The following is a 10,977-nucleotide window of genomic DNA, read 5'->3' as shown; positions in this document are numbered from 1 at the left end:
ACTCAAGCTATTGGCCAGGAACAACTATGTAACTCTTACATGGGTTCCTGGACATGACAGCAACGAAACAGCCGACGAACTGGCAAAAATAGGCACAACATTGCCTTTTGTTGGTCCTGAAGCATTCTGTGGTGTCTCCAAAAGCCACTTAAAAATGCAAATCAGGAAATGGGAAAACCAAATGAAAGTCAAACACTGGACTAACATTTCTGGTCATTCGCTCTTTAGCAAAGGAAATGCTCTGTCTTAGCGAAGAGGACTTGAGGCTAATTACCACCTAAACAAAATGGGTATAGCTGAGACCCCTACCTGCCGTCTCTGCAAAGAGGCACCAGAAACGGTAGAACACATCATATTCGAATGTGGTGCTCCCTCTTAAGGTGTGTCCAAACATGGTGGACTATGGGTGGACACACCTTTACAAACGACTGCTTTACTTCTCAAGGATGACCATTGACCAATGATCAATAATCATAACACCTAAAGAAGTCAAAGAAATCAGTCCTAAAAGAACCCTGGCCTTCATAAGAAGTCTAGAGGGCTCTTCTAGATAACTAAAGGGAAGGTCACAGAAGATCTAACCAGGTCGCAGTGACATAGGGCGTTTATTATAGCCGATGGCCCTACTTAACTAATACCAAGCGGGGATTTTTTTCTCCCTGTCACTTTTCCTTATCCTTACACTAGGTTCACACAGCACGTTTTTTTTTTCGTCACGTTTTTTTCCGTCCCGTTTTTTTTACCGTGACAGATTTTATTTTTCAAGTGGCGCATGCATTTAAATTGATGTGTTCACATTAACCAACGTTTTCCGTCCGACGGAAAAAAAAACGTCGGACGGAAGTTTGCACCGTCCTCGTGTCACTAGAATCTGTTCTGCCGTTCAACGGGAAAAAAACGTTGATGATTCAGTGGAAAAAAACGTCGGACGGAAGTTTGCACCGTCCTCTTGTCACTAGAATCTGTTCTGCCGTTCAACGGGAAAAAAACGTTGATGATTCAGTGGCACTTGTAATTGAATGAGCTTGTTCACACCTGACGTTCTGAAAGTTGTCCGTCCTCTTTCTTGTCTCAGTTTGTTTTCAATTGTTGACTGTTGAGGTAAATTCCCCAAAAAATCATAACTAATAATTTTGAAAGTTTTGATTATTTTGAAAGTTTTTATTACTAAAACTTCTAAATACCTACTTTGAGATCTATAATTTACGAACTGGACAACATGAGTAATAATTTTGACAATGAACAACTAATTTCTTTGGTAGACCTGCTCTGTGGGATAAAAGTATTGGCCTTTTCAAAGACAAACAGAAGAGGATCGAATGTTGGCGTGAGATACATAAGTATGTCTGACTTTTAATGAAGACTTCGATAAGCTAGAAGTGGTAATCAACTGAACGGGACGTTTTTTTTCTTTCGACGGAAAAAAAAAAGTCACGGTAAAAAAGTTGATGATTCAGTGGCACTTGTAATTGAATGAGCTTGTGCACACCTGACGTTCTGAACGTTGTCCGTCCTCTTTCTTGTCTCAGTTTGTTTTCAATTGTTGACTGTTGAGGTAAATTCCCCAAAAAATCATAACTAATAATTTTGAGAGTTTTGATTATTTTGAAAGTTTTGTTACTAAAACTTCTAAATACCTACTTTGAGATCTTTAATTCACGAACTGGACAACATGAGTAATAATTTTGACAGTGAACAACTAATTTCTTTGGTAGAAGGTAGACCTGCTCTGTGGGATAAAAGTATTGGTTCAAAGACAAACAGAAGAGGATCGAATGTTGGCGTGAATTATGTTTGACTTTTAACGAAGACTTCGATAAGCTATCTGTTTCAAAAGGCAATCAACTGAACGGGATGTTTTTTTTTTTCGTCTAGTGTGAACTCAACGGAACGGGACGGTCCCGTCCAACGAAAAAAAAAACGTCACGGTAAAAAAAAAAACGTGCAGTGAACCTAGTGTTACAGTTCCCTCTATCAAACCTCTTCAAAAAAATTCTCCCAAGAGTCTTATTATTAGTAGCAAGCTTACTCGGAGTACGCAGGGTTCTTATATCTCGATGACGTCACAAACGTTTTTTTTTTTTTTTTGTTGTTTTTTTTTCGTCTAGTGTGAACTCAACGGAACGGGGCGGTCCCGTCCAACGAAAAAAAAAAACGTCACGGTAAAAAAAAACGTGCAGTGTGAACCTAGTGTTACAGTTCCCTCTATCAAACCTCTTCAAAAAAAAATCTCCCAAGAGTCTTATTATTAGTAGCAAGCTTACTCGGAGTACGCAGGGTTCTTATATCTAGATGACGTCACAGTTGGGGGGGGGGGGTGGTGGTGGAGCGACGACGAACAAAGAACAAACAATGATTTGTAAAAGAGCTTTGACAGAGGGAACTGTAACTGCTAAGGTCCTGTCGTCCCGAAATCCCAAAGCTAGTCGTTCCGAGAACGAACATTATCCGTTCAGGATAAAATCCGCCCCGGGCAGGAATCGAACCCGCGGCCCAGCGCCCACAAGGCAGAGCAGTAGGTACCACCTAATTTTACCTTTCTCATTTTTTATTTCAGCTTACCTCAACTTGCCTTCTGATTCAGACTCAGAGCCACCCTTCCACCGAGATTCTAAAGCTGTCTCATTTCTCCACTTCTTCTCTGGTCGCACAAATCAATCTCTCACCAACCAAACCAGTCCTGAGCCAACACATGATGGGATTTTATCCTCTGGCACCCGTATAAAAGATATTGATCGAGAGAATCAAGGAGAGAACTCCTTAGGACTGAAGGACCAAGGCCCCAACTCCTTAGATCAAGGTGACCAGGCTCACAACGCCTTAAATCAAAAGGATCAAGCTCATAAATCTTTAGATCACAAAGTCCACCAAGATAACTCCTTAGATCAAGATCATAACTCCTTTGGAAAAGACGACCAGCACTCCTTAGAAGACGAACCAACCACTGTCCTACCAGAGGACAAATTCAGTTTGTTCGTGAGAATTCGAGCCAAGATCCATAGCAATGTGAAGAAATTCAGACAAATACACGCAAACAACTATCACAATGGCTTGCTAGAGGCGTTGAATGCAACAAAAGCCAAGGCTGATACAAATGATCCAGATAAAGACAGGTTGGGTGAAACAGAGCCCAAAGCTGTTGATACTAACGATGAGATTCGAAATAAAGCCAAATCTGATGAAAAAACTAATGATAAAGACAACGAGTTTTCAGATAAAGACAGATTCGTTGATACAGAATTTAATTTTAATGATAAAGACGGATTTATTGACCATTTTCCTAGCCATACAGAACGGGCTGGTAAAGACCAATATTTAGATAAAGCTGATAAAGATAAATCTATTGAAGATAAAGATAAAGATCAGTTTCGTGATATTGTTGATGAGCTGGCCTTGGATAAAGACACAATCAATGAGATCTTAGCCACAGATAAAGATATAAATGAGAACTTGGCCTTGGATAGAGCCATCAAGAAGTTAGCCTTGGATAAAGACACGATCAATAAGAACTTGGCCACAGAGAAAGATATAAATGAGAACTTGGCCTTGGATAAAGACACAATTGGGAACTTAGACACAGATAAAGATACAAATGAGAACATGGCCTTGGATAAAGCCACCAAGCAGAAGTTAGCCTCGGATAAAGTCACCTCTGAGAAGATAGCCAATGTTGATGAGGACGTGAATTATGGAGTATGCCACCGCAATGTGCCGGACAAGGAGAGGTTTGATTGCTTCCCCAATGGACAAGTTACGGAGGAGTCTTGTACAGCAAGGGGATGCTGCTGGTCTATTTCCAACAACTCCAAGGTAATAATTGCTGTTTTGGTGTTAAAAGGTGTTGGTAAATGGGAAATAATAGTAGGGGAGGTAGGGAGGAACTTACCATACACAAAAAGCCCACCTGAGGCTCGAGTGTAGGAGCAAACAGCCCTGAAGGATGGGTTGAGCTTCTACGAAACTGGAGGCACTTGGTAATGCTGTGATATACACAAAAGTTGTGAAGAGGGTCTCAGTTTCCCTACAAATAATTCCATTTAAGTTTTCATGGATTCTGTGAAGTGTGAAAAGAAATGTTTAAAGTCCCAGTTAACTTGGATGGTAGCGCTAGGTCGCGGGTTCGATTCCTGGCCGGGGCGAACTTTGTCCCAAATAGACCTATGCAATAGATCAGTTGCGCTTACTTGGGTGATGTTTCAAAGTCATAGAGCAGGAAAAATGAGGACCAACGGAATTTTTCTTTTTCTTCTACGACTTCTAGATCCCGAGATAAATCGATTTAAAAAATAGCGGTAAATCGTGAAGTTTGATATCACGGCATACGCTCCCGTAGGCAATGACGTCATATTGATGGTAGACTTAGTAATGACGTCATAATTCATGACTCCCGCTTCGTTTCGTTTGTTTGTGCGCAAGCGTTTCTGCGCATTTCGACGTGAAATCTGACGTCAGAAGTCTTTGAACTTTCTCATTAGAACGGCAATTAAAAATTGAATTTTCGACCTTTTAAAGTTACTTTTTCGGAGTTTTGACATCAGATTTGGATTTTTCACTACTTTTTACGCAGGAATCGACCATTTATTAATAATTTTTACCCATTTGCAACTCCTCCATTATTAAAGAAAATCGAAAGAAACATACTTCTAGTAGGGAGAGGAATTCGGACATGGATCCATAGAGTATAAACGAGCCTAGATAGCTGTCTTGTAAGGGCTAGGTCGCGGGTTCGATTCCCGCCCGGGAAAATCTTTATCCTAAACAGATGAGGTTTGTTTGCAAAACGGCTGGCTTTCTTCTATCCTGTCCTCCTTCTCTCTTCGATTTCGGGACGATAAAACCTTAGCCGTTACAGTTCCCTCTATCAAACATTTGGGAAAGGGGTTTTTTTTTTTTTTTTTTTTTTTTTTTTTGTAATTACGGTCTTGTCATTTTTCTGTAGTGATTGCAACTCACCAATGAGGCACACTGTTTAGGCTAATCTTCACATTGTGCCTCGAAATATCTTTATTATTATTATCATCAATATTATATTTTTAGGTTCCTGCTTGTTTCTATCCTCATGGTCTACAATCATACAAGGTGGTTCATATAGACAAGCATAGCTATGGTCTGGATGTATACTGGAAGAACACAATCAAGTCACCTTATGGTAGTGATGTACAAATGTTGCAGATGAGTGTAAAGTTTGAAACTGTACAGCGCCTTCATGTAAAGGTTAGTAAGAGCTAACCTAGTTACCGTGGAAGGTAGTGCATCGTGGGTTCGATCTCCGCCTGGGGAAAACTTTATCCTAAACGGATAAGGTTCGTTCTCGGAACGGCTGGCTTTACCGTCCCTCTATCAAACCTCTTTTTTTTAAACTGGATCAAATGTGACCTTATATTAAAAAAAAAAAAAAAAAAAAAAAAAAAAAAAAAAATACTTCTTAATAAGGGTTTCACGTTCTAACACACTCGGATTTTTTTCAGATCACTGATGCTAATGCCACCCGCTATGAGCCGAGTTTTCCCGAGGTGCCGATGTTTAACAATCGTGTGAAGTCGGTAGACTGTTTGTATGATGTTAGTGTAGCTGAGAATGGGACTGGCTTTGCTGTGACCCGACGTTCCGACCAAGCCATTGTGTAAGTAACAAGCGGGGCCCGTCTAGGGTTGGGACATCGACATCGATGTTTTGAAAACATCGATACATCGGAACAAAAACATCGATGTCAACATCGATGTTTTTCTTTCGATGGAAACATCGAACATCGATGTTTTATTTTTCGATGTTCGATGTAAGTGCTAGTACAGTATCAGTATAACGGTTTAACGTCCTCCAGTGGGACAAGGTCTGTCAGTCCTTATGAGGTTAGTCATCAGTCAGTTGTGAAGTTATTCATCAGTCACTTCTTATGCTAGTATCCTTGTAATGAAACAGATTTTTATAGGTAATCATCTCTCTTAGAAATCCCAAAGTCATCGAATCAGAACAAACATGAAAATACTGAAGTCTCTCTACTATCCCATTCTCTTTAAGTTCCTGCTTTTGACAAATTTTGCATCTATAGAAAAGCAAGCGCCATTTCATAACATCGGCAAATGCAATTATTCAATCAAAAAATAGAAAGTAAAAAAAAAAAAAAATCCTTCTCTACCAAAAATGTATAGGTATACAAACTTGTGCAGTTCCTTTCTAGATTTAATGAAAGAAAAACAAGCTGTGTCCGTCCCTCCGGGAATTTTTAGCCCGTAGTGATTAGAGAAAATCAGTACCTATCTATGTACCTACATAATTTGTTTAATTTTCAGTTTATTATTATTCTTGATTTGATTTTTTTATTTTACTTTCATGTAATGATTTAAAATCAAGACTGGAGCCCGTTCTCCCTTTATTCCCAATATAATGTCACCCATCCATTTATTGGCCTTTCTCGGCGTAGCTTAACATAGGTAACGCTAAAATCGGTCTTAAATGATCGGCTGAAGTGTTATCTAAAACTTTCTCGCTTTGAGTTCATAGGTCGTCGCGACAAATTTCGAGATCAGAGCTCATTTGTGTGAGAAAATGTGAAAAAAATCCCGCAAAAACCAGTTTTTTTGGTTTTTTGGCTTTATGGTTTTCTGGACAAAATTTGCACCACCATTTTCGTTTTCCTGGTAAAAAGACCTTTAATTTGATATATAGGTCGACCAGGTTTGGATAAGTCCTTCTATGGGGACAGACAGACAGACCGACACCGAAGCGAATACAATAGTCCGTCCACTATACCTTTTATTATTAGTAATAATAAAGGAAGGACGGACTAAAAATCGGTATTCAATTCCTCCCTTACTGTCTCTTCTCCTGGGTGTCCCAGGGTACTGAGTCTTAGTCTTAGTAATGAAAGTGCAGGGCAGTCAAAGATGATATGAGAGGCTGATTCCTCCTCCTCCTCTCCACATCTTCTGCACCTGGTTGTGCCATGGTATACTCCGATGGTGTTTAGGTGTTTCCTCAGATAGCAATGTCCCGTCAGCATCCCGACAATACGTCTCATATCGCCCCTATCTCTCCGCCTCAGTTTAGACCTACCTCTTCATGTATTAAAGGGAATTTTGATTGTGATAAGAATAAATGCTTGTCACAAATGTCGTCTCCTGTTTAATACACTTGAGGCAAGGGCTTATTGGCACAGTTATTCACTTGCAAAGTGTGGGTACATTGGTGGTGTAGTGGTCAAGGCGCTCGCCTGGTAAACAGGAGGGCGTGGGTTCAATCCCAGCCGAGGTATGGAATTTTATCCTCAATATAATTTGAGAATTTGACCACAATAATAGTAGTAGCCTACTGCTGGAGTAAAGGGACTTTTCAGTCCTATGCGAGAAGTATAAATAAGCACTATTATTATTATTATTAATACACTACGCTAAATTTTATGACTTGACTTGGACTCAGAACCAACCTCTAGATCCGAAGTCCACCACGCTAACCACTACACCACCGAGATTGGTTTGAATCACTAATAACTCCTCATTTCAGGTTCGATTCTCGTAACCTGGGCGGTTTCATGTACTCGAATATCAATTCATTCAGATCTCATCTCGTCTCTCCTCCCCCTATATCTACGGCCTAGGAGAACACCGTAACCATTATTAGACGTTCTAGCTCATAAGGGATTTGAATTACTAATGGTGGATTTCACCAACGACTTAATGAGAGGTTTAACTAATGGGAGAATTTTCAATGAAAAAAAAAAAAGAAGTTTTTAATGATCCAAACAGCAGATTTTAAAAAGTCCTCTTCTATGGATCATTAAAAACTCATTTTGGATCATTAAAAACTCATTTTTGGATTCTTAAAAATTCTCCCCCTCATTTCAGGTTCGATTCTCGTAACCTGGGCGGTTTCATGTACTCGAACCAATTCATTCAGATCTCATCTCGTCTCTCCTCTCCCTATATCTACGGCCTAGGAGAACACCGTAACCAATTCCTCCTAGACACCGACTGGAAGACCATAGTCCTCTGGCCTCTGGATGGACCACCGCAGGATGGGGTCAATGGGTACGGATATCATCCGTTCTATTTGAATTTGAACGCGAGCTCGGGGCTGGCGCATGGGGTGTTTTTGAGAACGAGTAACGCTCTGGGTAGGTAGACATGTACAGTCCACGTCAACTGGGAAATCCGATGGAAGCGCATGGAGGGGAACCGCAACTTCTCAACTGTAAGTCGGACAGTTCTAAAAGTTTCACCATTCGATTCTGCGTGAAAAATCCCATGGGATCAACTATTCACATGCTTACTTGTTAATCAACGAGCTATTTTTTGACGAGTGCGCACCCAAAGGTCATCGGACTTCCCAGTTGAAGTGGACTGTATATAACAATCTTTTTTTCTTCTTTTTTATACAACTTCATTTATTTACAAATGTAGGTCTGGCTTGGGGATTTAAAACAGGGAGTATACCAGCCTGAATTTTCCCCTGCTAAAGAAATAGCAAAGTCTGAGTGCGAAGGGCATCCACTCGTAAAATTTGTAGCCAAAACCAAATGTCAGCCCAAAGCAATCACCCTACCTAGGGCTGATTGAGAGGCTGACGAAAAACGCCGACCCCGTCTGTACACGGGAAAAGGCGAAGAAAAAGAAGAAGACATCAATATTTTCATTTCTTCGACAGAAATCGTGCTGCAACCTACCCCTGCTATAACATACCGAGTCCTGGGCGGTATTCTGGACTTCTACTATTTCCTTGGACCTAAACCAGGAGATGTCATTAGTCAATACTTGGACCTCATTGGATATCCAGAACTACCCCCCTACTGGAGTCTAGGTAATATCAAAATAATTTAAAAAAAAGATTAATTACCATTTTTATTTCGTATTATTTACATTAAACTCGTGTGGTCTGTGTAGTAGTTAGTAGTGTACCTCTGATCAGATGGACAAAAAGGGAAAGGGACACAACACTTCCCATTTAGGTGAATCATCTCATTTAGGTGCTGGGTCAACACGAGAACACCAGAAAGTAATGCGGTGAAATATTTGCAATCGAAAAACGAGTACAAATTTTTGCCGATGGTGAGGATCGACTTTCTACTGGTAGAAACTTAGAAAGTTTACTTTCGACACCGATCAATCAACTGGAATACAGCTACCTACGGGGTCTTTTCATTTTTTCTGTCACTTTACATTACAGGGTTCCACTTGTGTCGTTATGGTTACAAGAACCTCTCCCATATTCAGTCCGTGGTAGATCGCAATGTGAAAGCCGGGATTCCGTTGGACACTGTATGGATAGACATTGACTATATGGAACGACATAATAACTTTGTTCTCGCCAAACCTTTCTATGGTAAGAGTAGTAAAGAGCACTGACTCTCAACCCCGAGGTGCTGAGTTCGAATTCCGGCCAGAGCGGAAATTTTCTAACCAAACTTTTCGACATAATACCTTTGTTCTGACCAAACTTTTCTATGGTAAGTGTGGTAAAAACCTCGCTTGGGCCAGCCACTCACTATCAAGCAGACCTGACAGGTACACCTGATCAAGTCTGCCTGTCAGGTCTACCTGATAGTGTGTGACCGGCCTTACCTCTGTGGCCGAGTGGTCAAGAGACTCAACCCGGAAGTGCTGGGTTCGAATCCCGACCAGGGCGGAAATATTCAAACCAAACTTTTCCATTCTTGGATAGGCATTGATAGCTTGAAAAAACATGCCTTGAATTAATGCGAGGCACACGAGGCACAAAGGAGAAAAAAAAGGTACAGTGGTTAGCGTGGTGGACTTTAGATCTGGAGGTTGGTTATTCGAGACCTAGTCATAAAATTTATCGAGGTGTATTTAAGTAGGAAACGATTTTTTTTTAATTATTATTATTGTTATTTTATTTTTTAATAAAAGAAGGTTAAAAAATATGTATATATATTTTCTGTATATTTATATCCTCAGGATTGAAGGAATATGTTCAGGACTTACACAAGGAAGGTCGTCACTTCATACCAATTCTAGATCCTGGTGTAGCATCCAGAGAGGATAGTAACTATCTTCCCTACGTAGAAGGAGTGGAGAAGGGAATATTTGTCATGAATTCATCCGGATTACCTGCTGAAGGGAAGGTAAGCGAACTTCAGCTATTGACTGGGGCAAAATAAACCTACCTATAAAATAAAGCTAAAATAATTATCGAGTAATAATTATTTAATTAAAAATCTTCAAGAAATAAGATCAAAAATTAAAAAGACAATCGAGATTCGACTATCAACAAAATATTTGGTGAGCTTTCGAGAATACTCAGATTCTCATCATCAGACCAAGATCGCGAGAGAGGTGTTTACTCTACGAGCGCTGGAGTTGACGTGCTTCATGATGTCTGATGATGAGAATCTGAGTATTCTCGAAGGCTCACCAAATATTTAATAGTCGAATCTCAATTGTCTTAATTTTTAAACCTACCTACCTTTATTAATAAATTTTTTGAAGAGGTTTGATAGAGGGAACTGTAACTGTAACTGCTAAGGTCTAACCGTCCTGAAAGCCAAGAGAGAAGGAAGGCAGGATAGGAGAAAGCCAGCCGTTCCGAGAGCGAACCTTATCCGTCCAGGACAAAATCCGCTCCGGGTGGGAATCGAACCCGCGGCCTAGCGCTTACAAAGCAGACGCGTTACCAACTAAGCTAACTGGGCTGGCTAAGGTAGGTGACTGGGGGGGGGGGGGGAACCCCCTTATTATCTCTTCAAAATGAACAAATAACTAATACCCTGATTCTACACAACTCGCAACCCCTAATGGAGCAGTTGCAAATGGGTAAAAATTATAAATAAGTGGTCGATTCCTATGTAAAAAGTTGGGAAAAATCCAAATCTGAGGTCAAAACTCCGAAAAAATAACTGTAAAAGGTCGAAAATTCAATTTTTATAATGAAAGAGTTCAAAGATTTGTGACGTCAGACTTAACGCAGTTGCTATTTTTGTCCGCTAGGTAGCGCCACTATGCAAGCGCGTTAGCAGAAGAGCAG

At 40.3% G+C, this 10,977-nt stretch overlaps 1 protein-coding gene across 1 annotated transcript; it reads left to right on the top strand.

Moving 5' to 3' along the window:
* Nucleotides 1-2,553: 2,553 nt before the first annotated feature.
* Nucleotides 2,554-10,078, top strand: LOC103519355 (lysosomal alpha-glucosidase; the record flags this gene model as incomplete). Its single annotated transcript, XM_026830898.1, is given in 7 exon segments — nucleotides 2,554-3,810; nucleotides 5,038-5,214; nucleotides 5,469-5,623; nucleotides 7,842-8,110; nucleotides 8,641-8,793; nucleotides 9,160-9,315; nucleotides 9,912-10,078. Coding segments are annotated over 7 exon segments (1,287 nt in total), but the record flags the coding sequence as incomplete, so codon positions are not given.
* Nucleotides 10,079-10,977: the final 899 nt, after the last annotated feature.

The sequence above is a fragment of the Diaphorina citri genome, unplaced genomic scaffold (assembly GCF_000475195.1).
Source record: "Diaphorina citri unplaced genomic scaffold, Diaci psyllid genome assembly version 1.1 scaffold2684, whole genome shotgun sequence".
NCBI lineage: Eukaryota > Metazoa > Arthropoda > Insecta > Hemiptera > Psyllidae > Diaphorina > Diaphorina citri.
This window is presented reverse-complemented; position numbering and strand designations above follow the sequence as displayed.